We start from the raw sequence: 27,457 nt of genomic DNA, 5'->3' as shown, positions 1-27,457 counted from the left end.
TTAAAGTATAATAAAAAGAATGCCGTTCTGTCATTTACAACAACGTGGATGTAATTGGAGGTCATTATGTTAAGCGAAATCAGCTAGGCACAGAAACACAAACTTCACATGTTCTCACTTATTCTGGGGATCTAGAAATTAAAATAATTGATCTTATGAAGATAGCAAGTAGAGCAATGGCTACCCGAGGCTGGGAAGGCTTGTTGGTGATAGATGAGAGGGAAGTGGGGGTGGCTATGGATACGAAAAGTAGTCAGAAAGAATAAATAAGACATAATATTTGATAGCACAACAGGGTGACTACAGTCAATAATTACAGAATTATACATTTAAAAATAACTAAAACTATAATTAAATTGTAGCACAAAGAATAAATGCTTGAGGTGATAAATACTGCATTACCTGATTATTATGCAATGGATGCCACATCAAAATATCTCCTGTATCCCATAGATACATCTACTATGTACCCACAAAAATTAAAATTTTTTTTAAAAACTTGACATCGACATCACACACACAAAAATCTACAGACCACTATTGCGTGTGAACATAGACACAAATATTCCAAACAAAATTTTAGCAAGCTGAATACAACAACATATAAAAGAATCATAAATTATGACCAAGCAGTGTTTATCCCAAGTATATACATTTTATCATTCAAATATCAATGTATTTCATTATATTAATGAACTAAAAAAGAAGAAACATATGATCATCTCAATATTGCAGAAGATATATTTGAAAAAATTTAACATCCATTCCTGATAAAAATTCTCAGTAATCTAGAAATAGAAAAGAACCTTTTGAATTATAAAAAGCATCTGCAAAAAATTCACAGCTAATATCAGATTAACTTAATTGTGAAAATTGGAATGCTTTCTAAGATCAGGCACAAGACAAGAATGTCTGCTCTCACCACTTCTTTTTTTTTTTTTTTTTTTTTTTTTGAGATGGAGTTTCGCTCTTGTTACCCAGACTGGAGTGCAGTGGCGCAATCTCGACTCACCGCAACCTCCGCCTCCTGGGTTCAGGCAATTCTCCTGCCTCAGCCTCCTGAGTAGCTGGGATTACAGGCACGCGCCACCATGCCCAGCTAATTTTTGTATTTTTAGTAGAGACGGGGTTTCACCATATTGACCAGGATGGTCTCGATCTCTTGACCTCGTGATCCACCCGCCTCGCCCTCCCAAAGTGCTGGGATCTCACCACTTCTAGTCAATATTGTACTGGAAATTCTAGACCATTCAATAAAGAAAAAATAAATAAAAAGCATCCAATTGGAAAGAAAAAGGTAAAACTGTATTTATTTAAAGATGACATGATTGTCTATCCAGAAAATCTGCATGAAATGTATGAAAAAACTACTAGAGGTAATTAGTGAGGTTAACACGGTTGCAGATATAAGCTCAATACGCAAATATCAATTGTATTTCTGTGTTCCTCCAGTAAAAATTTGGTCATTGAAATTAGAAAAATACCATTTACAATAGCATTAAAATACAAGTAATGCTAAGAGAGGAATTTGACAGGACGTTTACAAGGCCTGTACATGGAAAACTACAAAAAAATGCGGAGAGAAATTAAAGCAGACGCAGATGAAGGAGAGAAACACCTAGTTTATGTTTTAACACTCAATTGTTAAGATACCAGTTCTCCCCAGATTGATCTACAGATTCAATTCAATTCCTGTCAAAATTTATTCCAGCATTTTTGGTAGAAATTGATGAGCTAATTCTAAAATTTTGTGGCTATACAAAAGTCAGTCAGGTGCAGTGGTTCATGACTATAATCCCAGCACTTTGGGAGGCCAAGGTAGGAGGATCACTTAAGCTCAGGAGTTCTAGTCCAACTGTGGCAACATAGTGAGACCCCACTGCTACTGAAAAAAAATAGCTGGGTATGGTGGTGTGTGCCTGTAGTCCTAGCTTCTCAGGAGGCTGAGGTGGGAGAATCACTTGTGCCTGGGAGGTCAAGCATGCAGTGAGCTATGATCATGCCACTGCACTCCAGCCTTGGTGACAGAGCTGAGATCAATTCTCCAAAAAAAAAAAAAAAAAAAAAGGGAGAGCGAGAGAGAGAGAGAGAGAGAGAATAGGTAGGCAAGCATTATCTGCTCTTAAGTCTTATTATAAAGCTTTAGTTTTCAAGACAGTAGGTTGTTGGCATTTAGACAGACAAATAGAGGAATGGGACTTAATAGACACTCCAGAAAAAAACCCCACATGTATATGAACAATTGATTTTTGATGAAGGTACAAAAGTAATTAAGCGGGGAAAGGACAGTGTTTTCAGGAAATGATACTAGCCCAGTTGGGTGTCTGCATGTTAAAAAAAAAAAAATAGAAAAGAAGAACTTGGATTCATACCATGCAGTGTATGCAAAAATCAATTCAGGATGGTTTAGAGGTTTAAATGTAAAACTCAGAATATGTCATGAATTTGGCAAAGGATTTTTAGCTATGACACCAAAAGTATAATCTATAACAAAAAAGTAGGACAAATCAGACTTTACCTGAATTAAGAACTCTGCACCTCAAAAGACACCTCTGAAGGAATAAAAAACAAGCCATGATAGGGAGGAAATATTTGCAAAGTATATATCTAATAAAAAAAACCAACCTTATGTTCAGAGTATGTGAAGGACTCACAAAACTCTATTATAAAGAAATAAACAACCTCCTCCTTCAAAAGTGGACAAAAGACTTTTGAACAGACGACTCACTAAAAAATAAAAATAAGCAAATGGCAAATAAGACATGAAAATGTATTTATCATCATTTACCATTAGGAAAACGCAAATTAACCCCAAATCTGGCACCCCATACCTATAAGAATGTCAAAAATTAAAATGTCTGACACGTAAATGTTGGCGAGGACGGAGAACTTGAACTTCCATGTACTATAGGTGTGAATGTAAAATTGCACAGCCACTTTGGCAATGATTTTGGCAGTTTCTTACAAATTTAAACGTGCATCTGATTAGGTAGTCCACTCTCCCTGGAATATTGGATATTTATTCAGGAGATATAAAATCCAGCCAGCCAGCCAAAGACATATACAAATGTTCATGGCAGCCTTATTTGTAAGAGCCCAAATGTCCATAAGTGAATCTAATTATAACCATGCCGAGTGAAAGAATCTGGTCAATAATAGAGCAATATTGCATGATTCCATTTATGTGAAATTCTAGAAAACGCAATGTAATGCATTGTACTAGAAAGCAGATCAGTGGTTGTGAGGTATCGTGTGGTAGGCACGGAGAGGGAAGAGGGTGAGATTGAAAAGGGGCACAAGAATTCTCTTGGAAGTGAGGGACATATTTATTGTGATTGTAGTGAGTATTGGGTGAACACATAAGCCAAAACAAATGTTAAAGCTCACCAAATTATGTACAGTGGTTCCTGGCATAAAATTGTTTCATAACTGGTGCCGCTATGTGGAGCTTGCACACTCTGTCCATGTCTGCGTGGGTTTTCTCTGGGTCCTCGGGTTTCCTCCCATATCTCAAAGATATACACATGAGTTGAACTGGAGTGGTCCTAGGTAAGTTCCCAGGACCGCCAGCCACCTACGTGTTCAACATGCTGCTGCACACTCGCACGCCCCAGGCTCTCAGACTCCCTGACGCGGTAATCTAACTTTCAGCACCCTCCTCTGGCATATCCTCCTGTTCAGAGTCCCTTCTCTGGTTTACTGACTTACGTTTCTCACTCAGCTCTTGACTCCATCAATTCTTACATCGTTTGAAGCTTAAGTAAAAAAATATTCCCTTCACCTGGACGAGTTCAGCTAGATACTCAGCACCTCCATGAAGAAAGCAGAATCTAGACAAAACAAGGAAGGCACATTTAACAGCTTAGAGACATACAACTTAGGTCTTAAATAAGCTTTTTTCTAATGAATAGATCCTTTACACTGTTTTATAAGTACAAGCTGCTTATTACCCCAAGGTTATGAAGCCAAAAATTTAGAGGTTAAGATGCCTTAGACAAACTGAAGAATGACCTGCAAATATCACTTGGGTGTTTAAGGGGTAGCACCTCTTGGTGATGTAAGAGGAATTGTGAAGGAGAACTTCATGCTCTGACCAAATGGACCTCCACTGGAGCAGGACACTTGTCCAGTTGGATTATGTGTCTGGTTCAAAAAGTGATTAAAGAAATAAGATTTGGGATGAAAACATGGAACACTGAGTTTTTTATGTCAAATGAATCATATTAAAATTATTTTTATTAGCATCCCTTAGAAAAACCACGGCATGCCTTCAAATAGAAATTGCATACATACAAGCCTTTAAAAAATCTCCTAGCATAATACTTTATAGAGGAGAGACTAAAAATGTGGGTGAATAGGTGAAATGACTGCACTGAGTTGACTTCCAAGATTTGAGAGATGTATTTTAATAGTGGTCCCATTTGAAATAATGAAATTAATGTTGAGTCCTTAAAAAATCAAACATGGCATGACTGCAAACTATGACACTTATTTTGAGCAGTGATCTAGATGTCTTCTAGTCTCATGGATTTCACTGACTTCCCCAAGGAGAAAGTATTTCTTAAAAATGATAATATACAATCATTGTACCAAAATTCTATCAGAGCCTGCTGCTGCAAAGAAAAGTAAAGAAAACAGGTTCCCAGATTCCCACTTTATAGCTTTTGACACGTGTTTTTTGACACAACATCTGTGTGTGGGGTTTGTTTGTTTTACCTCACTTTGCTCCAGAAACAAAACAACTTATAAAATCACATAAATTAAGACTCCAAGTAAAATAAGAAACAAGGGTGGGGACAAAAAATAATACCAAGAATTATGTCAAAAAATGCGCATCAGAAACACCTATGCACTTAATATGGGTGGGGGATGCATTTGGCTCTGAGTTCCTACCAGTCAACGCAGAAAGAGAAACCTGGTTACAGTGTCAAAAAATAAATACAGTTGCTTAGGAAAAATAGCCCCAACTTTTCATACTTGACACAGCAGTCAGAGGTTCTCTCCAGGGTTGTTATTTTTTAAGAGGTACTAGATGGTTTAGTAAGCAATGTCTGGCAACACTCTTACTGTGTACTATATGGGGTTTCGTGGCTGATTCTTCTTGTAATAGGTGTTATACCAAGTGCACTATACTAAAGCATTATTTAATAAAGTATTTTAACGTGGGCCGGTACTATTTTCAGGAACTGTGAAGGATCTGAGATTTTTGCCCTGTGTGCAAGCTAACATGCAGTTCATAGAGGCTGGCAGGAGACCCCAAAACACCTGGGTCAAAGACAAAGGAAAAGACGGTTTATTACAGCAATCGCAGTCGCCTGGATATCAGCATTTGCACTAGTTCAAGGAGCCCCTGTTCTCACCGGACAACACAAGGAGGTACAGGTGATACCTACACGTGCCGTGGGTTATTTTACAGAAGAGGAATGACAAGCTTAGGGAACTGAAACCTTTTATCAAGGGAAGTGATCATGTATTCCCATTGCCCCAGAGGGAGATATTAGCTTTATTACATGGGACAGAACACAAATTTCTATCTTCCAAGGATATTTTATATGCAAATATTCTTTACAAGATGGTCTGGAACACAGGGAACTAGTGCCTCCACTCATAAGATGAGCAGAAACATGAGTGACCTTTGAAAAACTGTCTCCCAACAACTGTACATTGTAGGTCATACTCAAGTGTTCTCTGGTATGATCTAAACTAACGCTTTGTTTGCAGGAATTGATGAATTCTGTTTCATTTGACACTTACTCATCATCTACTTATCGCAGTGTTATAGTCTAGGCGCTAAAGAGAGCAGTAAAAAGAGGTTCCTCTCTGCAGCGTTCCTCCCCACTAGTCTGAGAAGAGCCCTAATGCTTTCGACGTCTTCACTGAATGCTCCAGCGTCCTACTAGCTAAGATAATGCAACCATTTTTTTTCTGATACAGTAATTAGAGATCGTGCTTCGTTTAGTTAGCCTCCAGTCAGTTATTTTCAGCAGAACAGAAAATAACGATTGCTAAGGTGGATTTGACTTTGCCTGCTGGCCAAGCAGAGGCCAATTCCTGAATTTCATCACCTCACTCTTGCACCAGCCCCTCATAAATGTTTGGAAGAACCAGCCTTCTTTTCAATGTTTCTGCTGGGTTTGTTCCCCTCAGAAAACCTGTCATTTCCTACTAACACAGTGGCCTCACTGGCTTAATGTGATGGCAATGGCGTATAGGAACAGAACGAGCGGTGCCAGCTGGATGAATGTCCTAACCTGGGTTGGAGGGAGCTGCCTATTCAAGTAAAAAATCAAAGATGAAAAAGACCTGTTAAATAACCCCGTCCCCCCTCTAGTCACTGCCAAGGCATTCCTACGGCGAGAGCTCAGACCCGGCCAGCTCTAAATGACTTTAACAAGGTGCCTTCGCACGCTTTATTTGGAAGATGGGGCTGTCTCTTTGATGTTTCTTTTTCTTTTCTTTTCTTTTGTAAGTTTTCTAACTAGAATTTCATTTGACCGGTGTTGTTTAATTTTTCTCTTACTGTTTTTGATTCAGCTACAGCACCCCAATGAGGTAAGCTCTTTTTAAAGCGTCAGTATAAATATACCAACAGTGTTTAAAGTATTTGATTAACCCAACCACTCCACCCTCATGGCTATATATTTTGGGCAATGTGATGTAGGGAGAAAGGACACACATGTGGACTTCAGAGGTAAATACACCCAGTTTAGCATTATAGTTCTACTGAATTGGGGGCTTATCATTGTCATTATTCTTGATTTCAGGGACTGCCATTTAGTAAATGCTTCCTGTGTGTCAGGCATTATGGCAACCACTTTCAAAACACTGCTGCAAATTTATGAAATAGGTACTGTCATCGTTATTTTAGAATTTAAAATTTAGTAATTAGAAGTGGAAGCACTAGAGTTAAATGGATAGCTTAAAATGCCAGCACTGTGACCCTGGGCTTTCTCTTGACCTCTCTGTGCTCAGTTTCTTTATCTGTAACATGGGGATGATGGCAATGCCTGCCTCATAAACTGTTTTGAGGAATAAATGTCTTAACATGTGTAAACTGATTCAGTCGGAGTAAGCAGTTAAATGTCATCAATACTGATAATATAGAGATGAAGTTTGCTCAAGGGCATTTCATTTGTAAGTGGCATCCATCGTTAACCAGTAGAATATACCAGCATTGTCAGGATACTTAACCTTCGTGCCTCAGTTTTTCTTAATGGTAAAATGGGGTTAATACCATATCTTTTGCAGAGGCACTATGAAGATTAAAATACAACAAAGTAGGTAAAAACTCTATTACAGAACTCAGTCCATAGTTGAGGCTCAAATAGCAATAATGCTGTATGTCTCTGCATCTACATCTGTAGAATATATGTGTATACACGTATGTATTATACATAATGTATAGCTTTGTAGCCAAAGACTTATTAATCTTAAATGTTTTGGGTTAACACAGGAACTACAGAATGGCTCAAAGTATATTTTTATGAATTTACTCCCATTTAAAAGACTTGGGTTGGTTTACTAGATAATTAAAAGCAGTTTCCTTCTTAATAAGATTTTATTTTATATTTTTAACAGTTTAATAATTTTTAATATGTCATTTCTGGATTCTGTAAAATAGTTCATCAAATATTTCAAAACTGCCTAAATGCTTCTTTCATAAATACAGATCTGCCAGAATTTCGATTTTTATATCACAGAGGGAAAAGACACAGTTATAATATAGCAGAAAGAAAGAAATGTGATGATATGTTTTTGCTGTTGTGCTTTTTTTTTTTTTTTTTTTTTTTTTTGGCGTGTGTGGGAAAGGGTGTGACGTCATCTTGTCTCCACCCCCTGTGAGTAAGCCCATAGCACAGCTAAGTGCAGCCGCCCGCCTCTGTCACTGGGAAACAGTCCACTTAAATGCAGCTCCAGGGTTGCGAGGCACCCACCAGCATCATTCCCCGTGCGAGGTGGCAAATGCAACATGCTCTCCAGCTTGGGGTGTCTACTTCTCTGTGGAAGTATTACACTAGTCCTGGGAAATGCACAGAAATTGCCAAAAGGCAAGTAGCCCGATGTTTTATGTTTTAAAAATAATATTAAGATATAGTCATTTTTAAATGTTGATTTTAAATATGATCTGCTTTACCAAATGGGGGGAATAGAGTTATTCTGCAGACAGTCAAAGCTCAAATGTGTGAAGGGGTCGCTTCAACTTTTACTTTCCCTTCCTGTTACTTACTTTTCAATTACAGCTCTTGATTGCAAAAATGAAAACCAACTTATTACATTGAGCAGCTGTTCATCAGAGCTTGAACTGTATACTTTCAAACTATAGTACTTGTGTATTGAATCATGTTATGTGAATGGATATGATAGTCTGTTAAAAAGAGTCGTTTGGTGTTTTTATCCTCCTCCCCAGAGACTGAATCAGTACTAGCTTAAGATTCAAGAAAAGCTAATTCTGAAACCTTGAATCTTTGGTATGAACCTCAAACATACCTGTTGACTGGGAGGCTGAGGGAGTCCACACATCCAAAGTATGGTTGTGTGCTAATTTGCAGACACATCCCTCCAGTGGAGTTTGGAAGAGGGCTTGATCTGTTGGGCAGGACACTCCCCCTTTTCCTGGCTAAATTGTTCTCATTTTAGTGTTGGTATTTTGTTTACAAATGTTATCAGAAGAAAATTAAAATTTCTAAACTTAGACCCTAAAAACAACCCTTTGAGCTCATCAGAATCAAAACAAGAGGCTCCTGCCTCTCTCCTGTCTCTGAACACAAACGTTGCATGTACTTTTGTTCCTCTGCAGAGGCAGTTTTCTAAGCCAACTCTAGGTCTGTGAAGGCTTTTTATGGTTGCAGACTGCTGTAGTCAGCAGGATTATGAAAAACAGGCTGGAATTTACCGTACAGTCATGATGGAAACATCAGAGGTATTGTCGAGCTGCAGGCTTGTAAAGAACCCGGTGTGTCTAAAGTCAGAAAGGAAGGTTGTTGGTGTCAGAATATCCAAAAGATCATCCCTGGGTCCTCTCTCTGGGTAGTTCGCTCCAGCCTGATCTTGTCCCAAGTGAAAACTGTTCTTCCCTTGGTGGGTAAAGTGAAACTTGAATCCAACCTGTGAAGGCTGAAACAGTTGGCTAGTTGATATTTCACATGATGATGTGAACAGCAATAGAAAAGACTAAGTAAACCTTCTCAACTCTGATTGAACAATGAAAAAAAAATAAAAAACAAACACTCTTAGATCTTTTTCTACCAAGAGTTTTGCTCCTTGATCACAATAAAACTGTGATTTAAAGAAATCAATTATGAGCCACAGGCATTCAGAGTTAGTTGTTCTTACGAATGGAATATTTAACAGTGGCACACCATTTGAGTAGAATCTGGGGATTTTCTCAGGCTTAATACCTACAGGTGGCTTTTATTTTTTACATAGTTTGATTTAGCCATAACTTTGTTACTGCAAACTTCTGCAAAATCCCAGTGCTTTAATTATTATGTTGCAATCACTAGACACAAAGCTCTTGACACAATTTTTCTTTATTTATAATGGCAAAGAAAAAAAACATAGCTGTCAAAAATGGCCACAAAGCTTTTGTTGTTTATTACACTCTAATCTGAAGTGTTTTCATTCGGATTTCTTTTGTAAATTTAAAAAATATTTGTAGTTTTTGGTAATTTGGAGGAAAAAACCATCAAATTATAATAATTATAAAGGAAATGGCAAGTTTTGTTTTTAATGCTATGTTTTTTCTTTATTGTGAAAGCCGTTGAGGACCGTTTAGCTGAAGTCACCTTTTTCAAACTATGCTCAAGGCATAGGTGCACTGTCTGTCCTGCAATGGGTAGGGTTTGGGGTGAGGGCAGCTGATTCCTGTCAATAACTTGGGGAGTCTTTTTGGTGGGATCACAATAAGTGTTAGCAGTTTGCATATTCTCAGTTTAAAAAAAAAAAACCTGTCCAACTTTTCAAAGCCATTGTTTCTCAAACTCATTTGACTAAGAATCTCCTTTTCCATAGAAGATCTATAATATCTTAGCAGGGGTCTGTCTGTCACAGGACACATTAGGGACATGCTGAGTTTAAAAAAAAAATAAATAAATAAATAAAATTTTCACCTTTATTCTTCCTTCTACTTTAGAGTTGGTTAAATACTATTTGTGATTTAAGAAGTGGTTAGAATTTTGGAGCTAGAAAAGACGTTCATGATCACTTAGTCTAGTGATTCCCAAACCTTTGGATTTATGGACCAACACAAATACACAAATACTTTAATATCAGGGTTCTGTTATAGAAGGCATACTTGAATTTTGCTATGTGAGATGCTCAGAGGAAACAGGAGAATGCCCAGTGTTTATAAAAGTAAACCATTTTAACAGATTTATAAAATAAATAAATTTACCTTCATAAGTAAGTCTATTGTTATTTTTCTCATTTTCCACAGACTAATGAAAAATCTATCACAGGCCAATATTTGGAAACCACTGACCTAACATAACCATTTATTTTGCAAATGAAGATACCCCAATGCATGGCAGATTTAGTCACTTTCTCATGTTAATGTGGAGCCAGGACTTGATACCTCACTTCTCATTCAAAATCCATGTTCTAACCTGCTTCTTGCCAGATAGGCAGGCTCCCCTGACCTCAACCTTAGGAATGACATCCTGCAATGTACATGTGAATGCTACCTAGCCCTTGAATAAAACAGTTTCTTGTAAATTTCTTAAACATTATCTTAATTTTTAAATTTTTCCTAAGAACATACCCACATTTTTATGTACATATGATATGCATACATATATGGTTATTTATATGAAGTCAGTTGTTACATGTAGTATACCTATTTGCATACCTAGCCACATACTTTGTTATAAAAAGTAAGTTATTAGAAGATTCTTGCTTACTTTTTAAAGGCTTGGAGACTATTATTAATGGACATTTTCTCTTCCCCACTACTTAATGACTATACTTTTGGCAAATTGTTTATTTTTGTTAGCCTCAGTTTTCCCATTTGGAACATGGGACTAATGATAACTATCTCATAGTGTTTCAGGATTAAATGAGATAAGAGATGCAAAACCTTTAGTAATAAGTCTGAGACATAATGGATTTTCGATAAATCTTTATTCGGTCATAGAAAAGGGGATCGACGTTGAAAAATATGCACACCAAATACCACATGATCTTGTATTCAAAATGTAAGACAAATCTCTTGTGAGGTAGGAAGTGAGGGGTGTGATCCTGGCAGAAAGATGGGATGAAGGACTGCAGCATTGTTCTACACGGCGACAAGGGAAGGCTTCTACTGCATTCTAGCCTGACCATTGTCTGCCATATGGACAACATTACCCTGTGGAAAGCTGCACCTTTGCTTTAAGATCAGCTTTTCCATGGGGATTCATAAGACGTCATAGACCCTCCAGGTGACATCCTGTTAAGCTTGTTTTTCAGGAGGTGAATTAGACCATACAAGAGAAGAATTCTCACATTGTTTTATACCTTTAGAAGCCCCTGTGCTCCAGCTACCTCTCAGAATCTTTATTTTGGCACCGTTGAACTTTTTTCTTTTCCTGGCAAACAGGTTAAAATAAAAACCAGTGAGAACAATATGTAATGAAAGAAGCCAACAAAATCTTATAATTGGACAGCAGGGCCTTGACATACCTTTGTGTGGAAACTCCAGTATACACAAGATTGTAATTAGCCCAAAGGCAAAGGCTGTGACTTTTAGGCAAGTATGAGAAATACCACAGGGGAACATCCAAGATGCAAGTGTAATCAGATGGCCAGAGGACACAGGGATCTTGGGTGTGACTCTTGGGATATGGCAGACGGAAGAGGCAGCTGGCTCTTTTCTTTGGATTCTTACCTAACAGAGTAGAAATCTCTGACTTTGGGAACAAAACACACAGAGCAGATGATAATCATAATAGTAACTGCCATAGCTATTGATAACTATTACCATTATTATTATCATATATAACATTCTTTGAGTATATCCTATGTGTGGTAATTTAGTGCTTCATGTTTTTAGTGTGGAAAATCTAATTAAATTCTTGAAACTTCCCCCATTGTCTTTGTCTGTTTTGTGCTTCTGTGACAAAATACCTGAGACTAGGTAATTTGCAAAGAACAGAAATTATTTCTCACAGTTCTGAAAGCTGAAAAGTCCAAGATCAAGGTGCTGGCATCTGGTGAGGGCCTTCTTGCTGCATCCTCAAATTGTAGAAGGCAGAAAGGCAAGAGAAGGATAAACTTCCTCCATAAGCCTTTTTCTAAGGGTACCTAATCCCATTCACAGGGAAGTCCTTGTGGCCTAATTGCCTCTTAAAGGCTTCAGCTCCTAATACTATTGCACTGGCAACACCTGAATTTTGGAGGGAACACATTCAAACTGTGGTACCTATGAAGCAGGTAAACCTATTATACCCATTTTACAGAACATAAAATTGTGTCTCAGAGTATTAATTTACTCCCAGTCACACAGCTAGAAAGTGGCAAAAGACTATACCTTTAATTTTGATGCAATATTACTTCCCTGCTCTATGTAAAGATACATTAATTTGTTCAAGTAGCAAATTATATTGGATGTATACACAGAGCACTGAGGCTGGAGGGACAAAGCTTGGCACCTGCCTTCAGGGAGCTGACCAGTTTGTAGAGGAGATAAGATAGTGGTATGGAAGGGGATAATTACAGTTGAGTGGGGTCATCCTTCAATGGGTGAAGCACAAAGCATTTTGAGAACACGAAGGATCCAATCCAGACGAAGTATGAAGAATTAGGAGAGAATAAGAAACCCATATAGAGTTCTGGAGTATAAACACAAGTTGGGACAAGGAGAAGGATGGCTGAGAGGTGAGGGGCCTTCTCAACAAAGGTAGCTGCTGGGCCAGAGCCCAGGCAACCCCAGGGGACAAAGCGCAGTGAGTGCTAAAGTACTGAGAGGGAAGCCTAGACAGAAATCCACACGAGCTGCAACGGCGCTTTTCTTGTCTCTATCTGGCCTGACTCCTCATGATTGATTACAAAGAGGAAATAAAATGTTGTCTTTGGAGAGGAAGATTTTACATCTTGCTCTGTCAACTTTCCAGCTGCTCACCTGGAGCCTGGCTCTCACTCTCCATGGAGTCCTTCCAACCTCACTTTGACAAAACAGGAATGTGTCACTCCAACAGTTCAGTCCATTTCTCCAAAGGGTGGTTGATGCTTATGGGAGGCTGCAGAGGATCCTTTCCATCTTAGGTTATGGAACACAGGATACTGGTGAGAAGTGCAAAGCTTACTTGGTGTGGTTCTGCTTTTATTTGAGTAACATATATTTATGTATTTCTGGGACTGTATTAAAGAGTACATTAGAAAAAAAGTGGTTCTGCTGCTAAAAAAAAGTTTAAAAACCACCAAGGAGGAAATTATTTTAGCATCTTTTATAGCTGTAAAATTTCTTGATAGTTTTATTGATGTGTTTGTCTATCAATTATTAAAGATTAGTAGTCCTTCATAATTCTTAAAAGTATGATAATAAGCATCATGTTACATGTCAATGGTTTACAATGCTGTGTTTATGTAAATTATCTTATTTTGTCCTGACACTTGTGAAATATACATTATTATTATTTCCATTTCACAGATGAAGAAGCTTAAAGAATATGTTAGCTATCTGTTGCTGCATAAAAAATTTCCACAATAATCTTTAATTGATTATTAATAATCCTTAATGATCAATAGTCAACACATCAAATACAGATCATTAAGCATCTACTAGGTAAACCGAATGAGATACAGCCCCTCCTATAAAAGAACCTTATATTACAAAGGTAAAGATTGACCAAATTTGTTCTGATGCTAAATTTTGGAACCCAGGGCTTAAAAAGATAAAGTTTTCTTGTGTTAATTATACATTCACTAGTTTAGTGTAGTTTTATAGACTGCTATGTTGGGCTATGAGATACTCTTAAGAATTTTTAGTATCTTCCCTTGTCTCTCTTCTTCAAGAAAGTGGGAGTACAGGAGAACACTTGAAAATAGAAGAATTCATCAATACAATATTATAGCAAAGACAGTCAAAATGTTTTGTAAGTTAATGTGAGTTTAGAGAAGTCTTTTTAAAAATATAAGTGAGGTGTTTAATGAAGGAAATCCCATTCAGGAGATGGGACCAATCATTCCATCTGGATCACCACCCTCAGAAAAATCTTCCTTTTGCTGTTCCCTGATTGCAATTTATAAAAGTAGGTAAAAAATAACAGAATATTGAAGGTAAATAGATGAATTAATAAAAGTGATCTCAGAATAAACATAAAATTAATAAATTGGATAATCTAATGTGATTATCTAGATTATCTAGAGAGATTACTAGTCAAATAAAAACACATTTGTTAAAATGACCCTCAAAAAGTAAAAATAAATAGTATCAGCTAAAGAAGAAACATGCTAAACAAAATATAGAAAAATAATAATTGATATACATATATTCTGTTAAAATAACATTTAAAAAGATGACAATCATATTGCTATGTATCAGGCATGGTATTTAGTGCAAAGTGCTTAAAAACATGAAATATATATTATTATTGTATCAATTTCACATGTAAGAATTAAGCTTAAAGAGTATATTACTGTAATCCCAGCACTTTGGGAGGCCGAGCCAAGAAGTTCACTTGAGGTCAAGAGTTCAAGACCAGCCTAGTCAACATGATGAAACCCCATCTCCACTAAAAATACAAAAATTAGCCAGATGTGGTGGCAGTTGCCTGTAATCCCAGCTACTCAGAAGTCTAAGGCATGAGAATTGCTTGAACCCAGGAGGCAGAGGTTGCAGTGAGCTGAGATCATGCCACTGCACTCCAACCTGGGCAACAGAGCAAGACTCTGTCTCAAAAAATAAAAATAAAAAGAGTAAGTTAGTTATCTTTTTCTTATAACAAATGTCCACAAAATTATCAGCTTAAAATAACACACATGTATAATTTCACAGTTACTGTAAGTTAGGAGTCTGAGCCTGGTTTAGTTGGACAGACTCTCCTCTCCTTCAACATGTCTCACGAGGCCACAGTGAAGGTATTGGCCAGAGGTGAGGTCTCATCTGAAGGTTTGCATAAGGAAGGATTCACTTCTGAGCTCACATGATTGTTAGCAGAATTCAATTCCTTGAGAATCATTGGTCGAAGGGCCTCACTTTCTCACTGGCTATTGGCCCGAGGTTGCCACAGGTCTTTGCCACGTAGTCCTTTCTATTATGGCCACTTGCTTCATCAAAATGTACAAGCCCAGAAGAGTCTGCAGGCAAGATGGAGGTCACAACCTTATGTACCCTAATCACAGAAGTGACAACCCATCACTTCTACCATATTCTATTGGTTGGAAGCAATTCACAGGTTTACCACACAAGTTGATTGAACACCTTAGGTTATGTAAGAGTCTATCCACCACAAAGTGCTCAATGGCTGCTAGCAAGTGATATGGTGAAACTGAGCACGGGAAATCTAATGCCGGAGAATATACTGGTTTGAGCATTAAAACTCCATCAACTTCCTACAGAATTAAGCATTTTGTGGCAGATGCCAGCATCGGCAAACTGCTAATTTGTCTCTCTCGGTGGTTGAAATAAGAAATCTCTGAGAATTGAAATAAATATCTTAAGAGTGCACAAGTAAATATTGACTGCCCAATGTAGACCTTGTTTTCCGTATGCAAGAGCCCAGTCAATGCCTAGATTCCTTTGCTGGTTTCCTGTGTGGTCCATCAAGTGTGGTTGATATCACGTAGAGAGGCACACAGAATTCCCTCAGAGTAGAAACACTGCTTTTATTCCTGCCACCATCTCTTAAAGGAGAAGAAAAAACATAAGAAAAAAATAAACACATTAAGTAATTAACACCTATGAACTTGACGATACAGTCCTGATAAAAATGTGCTTTCCTGAAACTTGAGTGGAGTGGCTTTTAGAGTAAATGGAGGAGTTACCGTAAGGTCTCATTAAACTTGTGTGTGGAGAAAGAAAATACACTTTTATCAGTGGATGTGATAGAAGCAACCAGAAAAACCAAATGAGTTTCTTTCAGATCCTGCTGAGTGTTAATAAAACAATTCTTCCATATGCCCTCAGGAAACAAAATTTAGGTTGTACACAATAAATACTCTAAACATGATACTCAGAATCTCATAGAATGTTTAACACTAGATACCCTGTGGGTCTCTTCTGTAGCCTACAGTCTTCTCTCGTGCTGGGAAGCTCCCAAAGGCCCAGGAGGCACGTGGCAGGAAAGGCTGGCTTCAAGGGCTCAGACTACTTTGGCTAAGTTCTGTAGACACCAAGACTGCATCAGAACTTACTCTATACCTTAGAACGTTAGCTCGGGTTTCCCACCAAGAACCTTCCATAGTGAGATTATTATAGCGTACTGTAGGTTTCCCTCGTCTTCTAAAGACAGGACATATGTTCCCAGTGATTTTGATGAACAGTTGGAAGCTGAGAACTGGTCTAAGGTTTAAGGCCCTCTCAGTACACATGCTGTGAAGTCAGCTAATGTTCCTTCTTGTGGAATTCTAAAATAGGAGCTAGAAGATGTGACATTTTCACTGAAGACTTGTTGTCATTCTCCAGTCAAGGATCATACTTTGAAAGCCCACCCATTAGAAAACCAGGGCAAATTCACTCACTTCAAGCGTCTTCTGGTCAAACTAGAAATCCATTTTAGAGAAAATTGAGGACTAATTCACATCTCACCTATGACAAAGCAATTCAATGTTTTCTTCATTTAATAAGTTTAACTATGACTATATAAACTATAATGTATATGCCAATATATACTATAGCCATATATATTTATTTATTTATTTATTTTACATTTTAGGTTTTGGGGTACATGTGAAGAACATGCAAGATTGTTGCATAGGTACACACATGGCAGTGTGATTTGCTGCCTTCCTCCCCATCACCTATATCTGGCATTTCTCCCCATGCTATCTCTCCCCAACTCCCCACCGCCCACTGTCCCTCCTCTGTTTCCCCCTGACAGACCCCAGTGTGTAGTGCTTCCCTCCCTGTGTCCATGTGTTCTCATTGTTCAACACCCGCCTATGAGTGAGAACATATAGCCCAATATATTTAATCCTAGATGCATATGAGAATAATAAAGTTTTCAAAAATATCAGTAATGCTCTGCCTCCCCATCAAATTTATTTTAAATTGATCCAGGGTGGGATGCTTTTTTAATTCCTCAGGTAATTCTAACGTGGCCAAGGTTAAGAGCTACTGATTTAGAGGTTTTTGACAATTCGTATTTGTAAGTGCTTGATAAATAAATCTTTCTTGATAGTACGGAGTAAAATTTAAAAATTGCAAATACATTTTTCTGCTACTTAAGTTTTGATTTCTGTAAATTTAAAAGTGATTTTTATTTTTATGCTGCTTTGTTCCGGGATTTTAAAACATTGAAAAAAATTTCAGACTTCCTCCTGAAGCTATATAAAACAAGTTAATGTTTTAAATTGAGATGAACATTTGTTTTTAGGGTTAGAACATAAGTGCTACTCTCAGAAGCCAGATCTGAGAAGCTGTGACTGTGATTTTTAAGACTGGACTTACATTGATTCATTCTGTCGTTCAATTAATATTTTTAAATCATCATATTAGGATTACAAAGATGAATAAGACATTTCCTGCATTTAGGGGGTTTGAAATTGGTTCTATTTAAAAATACTTGGCCACACAAAAGTCATTTTCTTTTATATGAAACTGTTGGTGTGCTAATTCTTTATCCTCATGTCACAGCAAAATTTGCAGGAGCTAAGCTATCCCACTGTGTTGCTATGTACTGGCTTTGAGTGATATGCATAAGAAGAAGAAAAATGAATTCAAATATAATCTGTTAAGAAAAACAAAGCACCTCATGATTTCAGTGCAAAATATAGGAGTTAAGCAAATGTGCATTGAGTTTCCATACTCAGAAAGTACAGGTTATGTAAATTATATTGAAAATGATTTCTTTAATTGTGCACATTACCATATACCAGCTCATTTTTGTGCTTTATGTTGAGGATAATTTTTCAGCATGTAGCATGTCTTATAATCTGAAACGTCTTTAAAATGTGTTCCACTGTTTCTCTAATGTAATGAAAGTTCCCTCTTCTCTGAGTAGCGGTGAATAAAACCTTGCTAAGACTTTGAACAGGGGCACTTTGCTTACAATGTGATGCCAAGGTGGAGTTTCAGATATCCTTTCTCATTAAATACAATTCTTTGATTTTTTTCCATTCTGTTAGCTGATAAGAAAACATTCTGGTTTTCCCAGGGTCCTCCTGAGAGGCCACTTTGCACACGTGTGTGGGTGTGCAAGACCTAACAGGCCTTCCTTCTCTGAGAGCAGCGGATTCTGTCATTTAAGGAGGGGCTTGGAGTGTCTGCCAAAGTCATGCTGGCAGGGAGCTCTGGAATTCAGTTCTGTTCCAGCTATGTCGGCAGGAGATGCAGGACAATTTCCTTCTCCTTTCACTTTCCCAGATGAAGTTAAGACATTCTGGCCAGTTAGTTTAGAGTAAGGTATCAGATGACCTGGAAGACAGTCCTTCCATTTCTCTCCAGGCCCATCCTCTCCAAACTTCCCCAAGGATCCTACTGTCACAGAATTCTTCCCTAACTTTTCCTTTTTACAAGAATTAAAAGGAAAATGATGCTGGGCATGCTCTCCCATATCAGGTTTACCTAATGTGTAGCTTTGTTATGAACTGGAAAGATAAATACTGAAAATCTGCAACATGGGGTAGTGGATAAAGTGCAGGAGTACATGGGAGCCTGAGTAAGTCATTACGTTGGTGCAAAAGTGATTGCAGCTTTTGCCATTGCTTTTAATGGCAAAAATCACAATTACTTTTGCACCAATGTAATGCTTCACCTTTTTGAACATCAATCAGGATTTTCTTTTCTCTAAAAAAGTGAAATAATAAAAATATCAGTCCTCGTTTTAGCTTTCATTAACAAGTAATATTAGGGTGGCATTGATGGATTTTTTTATAGTAACTTTCTTAATTAAAGTAAACAAACTTGTGAAGACCCGGTACATTTTTAAAACTCTCTACCTGCTGATATTATGGGGTTCCGTGTCCCCACCCAAATCTTGTCTTGAACTGTAATCCCCATAATCCCCATATGTCGAGGGTGGAACTTGGTGAGAGGGGAATGGACATGGGGGTGGTTTCCCCATGCTGTTCTTGTGATAGTGAGTTCTCATGAGAGATGATGGTTTTATAAATGCTAGCTTTTCCTGCACCCTCACCTGTTCTCTCTCTTGCCTGCTGCCATGTAAGACGTGCCTGTTTCCCCTTCTGCCATGATTGTAAGTTTCCTGAGGCCTCCCCAGCCATGCAGAAGTGTGAGTCAATTAAACCTCTTTCCTTTATAAACTTTCCAGCCTTGGGTGTTTCCTTACGGTAGTGTGAAAATGGACTATTACATTTGCCTTGGCAGTGATGGAAAGATCTAGTCATCCCAGCAGCCTGGACACTGGTGCTGAGCAGAAAGAACACTCTTGCTGGGTGTTAAAGGCTACAGTGTCTGAGCCTGTGGTATGGCATCTGCATAGTGAAACAGGATCTGCAGACAGGAGCCGGGACACTGGGAGTGTTTTCAACAGGATTCTTGCCATGAGCATCCTACTCCTGTCCCCACATCCAGCTCTCCCTGAAGGAATCTGGAAGATCCTGCTCAGAGCATATTTGTCTTTTACGGTGAAACATCTGAAAGTGCAAGTTGTGGTCCTTGGTCCTTTTCTTCTCCACCTGTCCTTGGGATACAGTTCCACCTGACTTGACCTTCTCCTGGATGCCTGCTGCAGTCTGGTCAGTCTGCAGATACTGGATTGGTTTGATGGAGTGATTTTTTTTCCGCCCTCTCTCTTTTTGTGCCTAATCCTTCTCTTTCCTAAACGTTCAGCCTCCTTCTCATGCCCCTCCTCTTGCTTCCTTCTCTCAACACTGTGAGAGTCCGCAGAGCTTCTCTTGGCTTCCACCCTCAGCCACTCCTGCTGACCACTTTGGCCTATGTCCTTGCCTCACAGCTGACTCCTCATCTGTTTGGATGCAGCAGGAATTATCCTTTGGAAGACAATGCACACTTTTCTTTTTCCAAGGCAAAAGTGTTGTTTCTATGTCATGCAAAGTATTCCACTTGGTTGAAAAATATTATTGCTTCCTGTTCATTTATCTTGGCATCAGCAATCTTGAAAAAGCACAAGTTTACATTCATTTATCAGCTCTGTGTATATCAGATTAGACAAACCATAACTGTATATTCACATCATAGCATTCCTAAATGGCTTTGGATATAACATAAGTCACTGTGTCCCTTGAAGGGTGGCCACAACATATGCACGATAGCAGTCAGATATTATAGTGTTCTTTTGTAAAGCTGGCTTTCAATTTATTCTGGATGTTTGTTCTATTGTAGTTGGAGTTTGATATTTTTTAGAACCTGCAGAGAATTCTGCTGTTTTCCAGTGGATCATTGAGTTGGATCTTGAGTTCAAATGCCATATTTTTCTTCATTTGACTTGGAACCAGTATTTCAATGACACTGAGTTTTTGTGTAAAGTGTACCCAGGAAGTGGTGATCCTGTAATTGGCAACTAGATCACAGTTGCAGGCATTGGACCTCCATTTCTCTAGCTGGCTGTCTTCTTTGCTCTACTCAGAGGATGACTTCCGAATTTTCCTCTCACTCTTTGTTTACAACCCCATTCTTTCCCACTTCTGTGTCTTCTCAAGTGCTAATTCTTGTGTTGGAAGACCCTCATCATCTCTGCTATTGTAACTTTATATGTTCTATTGGCTTTTAGACCTTTAAATCATAGCCCATATTAATAGTGAATACTAGAAAAAATGTGTATCCAAGTGAGCTTTCAAATCCAGGCATATATGTGTTTGCACATGTGTGTGCCATGTTGGATTGTGCTGGTTCTTCTTGTGATACAAATTAAAAACAAGAAATAGATGAAAGTCCTACAAACTGACTAAATTTGGTGTGACACACAACAAATTTTTGATTGATTGATATATTGGGAGTACCATAGTTTAGGGTTTTGTTCTAATGTATGACAATCTAGTTGCAAAACTCTTTATAGACAGTCTTTCAGCAAGACAAATTATTTTTAAAATTATCCTGTTTTGTGAACAACTCACATTTTAAATATTGATATTACAACTGAGTTACCAGAATAAGAAATACTACTGGATTACTTAGAGAATTAACACTATTTCTTAGTACAAGTCAGTCAAAATTCCTTCTCCACATGTTCTTGGCAATAAATCCCATTTTCACAAATTTTCAAAAACACGTCAGTTCCTTTTCAGATATTCTCAGGTGCCTTTCTCAGTTGTTTACAAGAAACATGCATTGAGTCTTATAATCCCATAAATTCATCAGCTGAATTACATTATATAACACTTGTTCTTAATCGGCCATTCAATCCAAGCATCTGTTTTCACTTATGTCAGAAAATTAAGACAAGTATTTACTGTGGTGTTTTCCAAAGTCGTCATAACCCATGCTCAGATGTCATCTGTAAGGTTTCTGTGGTGTCCCAGAAACATCCATTTCAAGCATTCCTTTTCATGGTTGGAGGTTGATAGGCCACAAAGGGACCACAGATGTTAACACTAAATAAATTTCTTGTGAATTATCAAATTGTTTAAAAGGCATTAAAGGATAAGCACTAGCAGAGTGAAGACCCTTTTAGGGATATCTCTTTCCAGTGACTTTCTTATTTTGTGAGAGTGATTCTTTCTTTTGAAAAATGGGAAGAAACATTTACCTCTGTTTGTCAGCTCTGAATCTAAAGTCTCTCTCCCATCTGCCCTTTTTCCTTTATGATACTTGCATCCTACATCTATAAGTTCTGGTTGTGGAAGGTAATTAGATGTAAATAAATCTTATGACTTGACTTTGTTTTATTGAAATATGTCTATTTAACAAACCTGGAGATAATGACTCTCACTCACAGTATATGGAGAAGCAAAGAATCACTGATTGCAGTGGTCTTTCAGTTTGAGCAAGGTCAGAATCTCCTAGAGGGCTTGATAAACTCAGAACACTGGGCCCCCATCCCCAGAGTTTCTGATTCAGTGGATCGGAGGTGGGGTGGTTCAGAGAATTTGCATTTCTCACAAGTTCCCAGATGATATTAACACTGCTGGTCCTGGGATCACATTTTGGAAACCACTGACTTAGTGATCTGCTAAGTATGCAGAGTCCTGCCTCCCCTAACCCCCACCTTTCACTCCCCTGACACTTACTATACTCACATCAGATTCGGATTCAGTTGTTCTGGTAATCTGCCTGTTAAACAACTAACGCTGATGATTCTGATGAGGTTAAGCATGCATTGAGAAATAATGCTGATCTCTGTATATAATCGGTACCAAATCCACTTTGAGGAAAGTGGATAACATAAACTTAGCTAACTTACTTAGTTCTAGAAATTTGGAGGATCTGTACTTTCTGTTGTTGAGTATATGATACATGTCTGTAGAAAAAAATTAGCTTGATATAGTGAGACCCTCTAGTTTTTGAGACGAACTTGCTGGCTGCCTTTTACACTTAGAAACTATTTTTTACCATAGCTATCTGGCGCCCTGGGCAGCACTTGCTTAACGTAACCTTGTTTGGTGGTGAGTAATGTTTAAAACTGCAGCTGAAAGGTTTTGGTGACGTTATGAGCTATTAGTGGGAGTCATTCCACTTGTGTATATATATATTAAAGTTAATGCCTAGTATTAGCCAGAGGCATGTGTTAAGTGTAACCCAGATTCAAGAAAACTCACTATAAAGTATGGACAGTTTACTTTACTAGGTCAATGAAGAAAAACACAATTGTGACACTAAAGATGAATTTGATACTTTGTGTGAATGTTTTCTGTCATTTTGTCTTAGATAGAGTGTTAGCCAGTCCTTCAGCTAGTGTTGGAAATCAGCCTATTGTTGAGCATTAGCTATGACATTTGCACTTGGCAGCCAGCTGGAAACATTGTGTGTGTAGCTTGCAGGTTAGAGTTTCTTTCCTTAAGCTCAGGGGAGCCATAAAACCCTTGACGTTGCATGTAGAGTAGTACACTTTTGGGTCTGTGCATTTTCAGGAGTATTGGTCTTTGGATATTGAGCTTCTTAAAGAAGTCTAAGAGCCAATAAAAGTTAAGAGCTGTCTAGACAGATGCCTTTTTCTAAGCAAGAATTAGGATGGGTCAAGTGAAAGGCTGGAAGAATTACAACTATCTGCATAGATTATGCAGAGAGGGCCTTGAGATGGTCCATTAAAAATCTCATACTTTGTAACTCAGATGTGAGCACATGGTTTATTTTATGTAATTTCTCTTGATGTGGTGCAAAAAATTTAAGTATGGTAGTATCCAAGGTGGCTCTCAAATATTCCCACCTACTGTTATTCATGCTCTTAAATACTCCCCTTGCACAATGAATCAAGGCTGGGCTGTGCGCTCATTAAATATTGAAGAAGTGAAGTGAAAATATGCACCTTTCAGAAGCTAAATCATAAAGGACATTGCAGTTTACACCTTGTTCATTTTTTTGGATCACCCAGTCTGGAGAAAACCAGCTGACGTGTCATGAAACACTCAAGCAGACCCATGGAGAGCTCCACATGGTGAAGTGCTTAGAATTCCTACCTATATCCAGCATAAATTTGCCAGCCATAGGAGTGAGCCATCTTGGCAGCTCATCTTCCAGCCCCAGTCAAGCCTTCAGATGATGGCAATTTTGGCCAACATCTTAACTGCAACCTCAAGAGAGATTCTGAGCCAGGACTGCCCAGCTCAGCTGCTCCCAAGTACGTGATCCACAGAAACTGTGTGGATGATGAATGCTTATTGTTGTTTAAGCCACTAAGCTTTGGGTTAATTTATTATATGGCAATAGATAATTAATGTAGGGAGCACATGTCATGACTTTTTACTTTTAAAGGACTATTTAAATGGAATAAAATAGAATGAGAAATGTAAATAATCTTATCTGTTGGCGTATGGCTCTGGAAATGTAGTTTTGCCTATGGACAAAAGAAAATTGGAGATAAATTCAGGAAGAGAATTTTGGTATCAATTACCTTTTCTAGGACCACAAAAAAACTGAGCATAAATCATAAAGAGTGATTGAAAAAATACATGAACAATTGTCCCTTTAAAGAAAATTCATAGAAAATGTTTGATAGTTTAGAGCAGCTAAAGGACCACATCTCCTGAGGCCTTCATAGATGGCCTTGTCTTTCATTCCACAGGCCATCTCAGGACTGGCCTTATGCCAGGGGTGTGGATCTGTGCTGGTCCTGCTATCATTTAGGAGAGTCGACCTGTGCCCAAGATAGCTGAAAGACAGCCAGATCTGAGATCCGTCCTGTAGCTGACCCACATACCTGAATTCTCCTGAGGAAGAAATGGGCCTCCTGGGACAAACCTGGATTAGGCCAGGCTTTCATCTCCTTGGCCTTAGCTTAGATCTTATCTTGAAACTTATGCCATGGCATTCTCATGTAATTATATCTCCAGGGTAGGCACTGTGAAATTTCTCATCTTTTATTAAAAAATCACTTTTGGCTGGGTGCAGTGGCTCACACGTGTAATCCCAGCACTTTGAAAGGCCGAAGTGGGCAGATCATCTGAGGTCAGGAGTTTGAGATCAGCCTGATCAACATGGTGAAACCCTATCTCTACTAAAAAATACAAATATTAGCTGGGTACATTGGTGCATGCCTGTAATCCCAGCTACTTGGGAGGCTGAGGCAAGAGAATCACTTGAGCCTGGGAGGCAGAGGTTGCACTGAGCTGAGATTGCGCCGTTGCACCTCAGCCTGGGTGACAGAGCGAGACTCTGTCTCAAAAAAAAAAAAAAAAAAAAAAAATCATTTTCTAGGCATCTAACATTATAATAGAAAGAATAAAGAAATAAAGAAGAAAAATGGTTACTATCTTGGTGAAATTTATATCCTAGCAAGAGGAGTACACAAACTAAACAGGATTACTACAATGTAATAAATGCTGAACTGAGGGAACAAAGCTGAACTGGGCTTTATTCCTTTCCAGAAAATAGTTTTATTTTTCTTAGGAGAATTGGGAAGGATTTGAACAGGACCTTCCCTGCCATTCTGCAAAATTTTTATGGCATTTCCACAAGTGTTTTATTAAAAAAAGAAAAATCTTCATGGAGGGAGTATTTTATATGCATCATCTGTGGAGGGTGAGAAAATTTTTCTAACCCCAAACCAGAATACATGGTAAATATGGATATATTTTTGAAGAAGCAGGCAGCATATTTATAAACTAGGGCTCTCTCAGAACATTAAAGACATTTTCACTCTGTATTTTACCTATAGTTTACTTCATTGATGGATGCCATTATTGCCTTAATCTGAACAAATTTGCTCCCTTCAAAAATACTGTTGTTTATAAAATGAGTATGAGGAAAAATCACAGACCCTTATCACCAGTTGCTAAGACCTTATTAAGAAAGCACATAACAAAACATAAGAATTGGGTAAGGAGTTTCTATCCAGTTGGCCAGTCCCTTGACCTGTCAAGATCTGGGTCGCTTAGATAATACGGGTCACAGGGAACAAGAACTCTTCTGATTAGTGGCTCTTGCCAGACCAAATACCAGTCTGAATCCCGAGGGTTTTTTCCTTTTATATTTTGGGTTATTATTTTTTTTTTGCTAGTATATATCATCATTCAGGGAACCACAAGGCCCCCTGTGGTCTCTTGCTTTCACTCAGATTGAAGGCACGTTGGACTTGACCTTCCCAGAGCATCCCATAGCTGCCAGGGAGGGATCGTTTTGGTCGTGAAAACAGTCATTTCCTAACCCTCCGTTATCCACCCTCAATACACACACTTAATTAAATAAGCAAAACATTCAGGTTTTTGAAGCTGATGCTATTTGTGAAGGACTGAAAAATTTGAGTCAGGTCTGAAAGAATTATCCCAACAGGGAGGATGCCACTAGAAAAGTCATAACTGTGACTAGAGACCAACTATTGTATAATCCATTTCCCATCCTGTCCTTGGAAAAGGGGGACCCCTTCATCCTTACCAGCCCATCTCCTCCAAAGCAGCTAGATCACAGCTGAGGCTCCCTTCTAAAGTGACACACTCACTCCTAGGACTCCCTTACTAGAAGTAGAGGCATGTTCCTTTTGAGGTTCGATTTTGTTACCTTGTTTACTAAAGTTAAATTTCAGTATGGCAATACAAGGAGGCGTCTTCTAATAATTAAAAGCTTTTGTAAACATTTTTGACTTTTGCAGTGTCTTTCTCTCTTTTCTAAGACAAGGTAATAATAAAAATGCTCTTGAAAAAATTCCCTCTACTATTATTAATATATAGAATTATTAAATAGCCTTCAGATTAATATATTAAAATAACGAATGTCTTATCAAACAGGAGAGTTTTTTGCCTAGACTGTCTATAAACAACTTGCCTGCTGTCTCTTCAGAGAGAACGTCTCAAACAGCATCTTGGGCAGGTTTCACGTTTTAGAATGTCCCTCTCTTGGGATACCTGCTATTCCATGCCACACCCTAAAGCTAACCGTGACTTGTTTTGACATTACTTTCAGATAATTAGTAAATATTATTCTGTAGTTATAGCTTAATATAAGTAATAACAAATACCTTTAAAAATTTTTTCTGAGTTTAAATGCCCCCTAAAAGGTACATTTTCTAGTGTCTTTGTCTGATTGCAATGTTGGATCCAGTAAATTTTTATGTTTTGTCAGTGTTAATCAAGACGTAAAGCTTCTCCATCTCCCTAGAACGTTTCATGTGCTTTGTAGTCAATCCCTTCCCCACCCCCAGTCTCTGGAAACCACTGATCTGATTTCCATCCCTATGGTTTTGCCTTTTTCGGAATGTTCTGTGAATAGAAGTGTATAGTATGTAACGTTTTTTGTCTGGCTCTTTTCACTTAGCGCTTTCATAACATATCCATGTCGTTGCAGGTATCAGTGGTTAGTTCCTTTTACTGGTTGAGTAGCATTTCATTGTAAGGCCATCCAGCAGTTTGCTAACTCACCAACGGATGAACATTTGGGTTGTTTCTATTTGGGGCCAGTTTGAATAAAACTGCTATATGCATTTGCTTATAGGTCTTTGTGTGAACATATCTTTTTATTTCTCTCGGATAAATATCTAGGAGTGAGTTTGCTTTTCGTCATGTATTAACTGTATTATTTATAAGAAATGTCAAACTGTTTTTCCTAAGTGGCTACAACTTTTTTTTTAATAGCAAGGTATGAAGATTTCAGTTGTTCCAAATGCTTACCAGAACTTGATATTGTTGATTTTTTAAATTTTGTGTTTTTATTTTTAGCTGCTAATAGGAAAGAGTCAGATAAGTTTTGAGTCCATACCTCTATTTGTTAGGCATACTTGTTAGGCATATTTCTAACCATCGTTCTCAGCAAGCT

General features: G+C 38.0%; 1 protein-coding gene across 9 annotated transcripts in view; it reads left to right on the top strand.

Annotated features, from left to right (window-relative positions):
- Positions 1-7,898: 7,898 nt before the first annotated feature.
- ABI3BP (ABI family member 3 binding protein) overlaps positions 7,899-27,457 on the top strand; it is a 243,215-nt gene continuing 223,656 nt past the window's right edge. For all 9 annotated transcript variants that reach the window (XM_064374567.1, XM_064374565.1, XM_064374564.1 and 6 more), the window contains exon 1: positions 7,899-8,048. In XM_064374567.1, coding sequence (XP_064230637.1) covers positions 7,970-8,048 — 79 coding nt within the window. In that variant the 5' untranslated portion in view covers positions 7,899-7,969. The remainder of the gene's footprint in view (positions 8,049-27,457) is intronic.

Source organism: Aotus nancymaae, unplaced genomic scaffold (genome assembly GCF_030222135.1).
Source record: "Aotus nancymaae isolate 86718 unplaced genomic scaffold, 86718_ANA_hifiasm-v0.15.2.pri h1tg000011l, whole genome shotgun sequence".
NCBI classification, from domain to species: domain Eukaryota; kingdom Metazoa; phylum Chordata; class Mammalia; order Primates; family Aotidae; genus Aotus; species Aotus nancymaae.
Note: the sequence above shows the minus strand (reverse complement) of the source record. Positions and strands in the feature narration are given on the sequence as shown.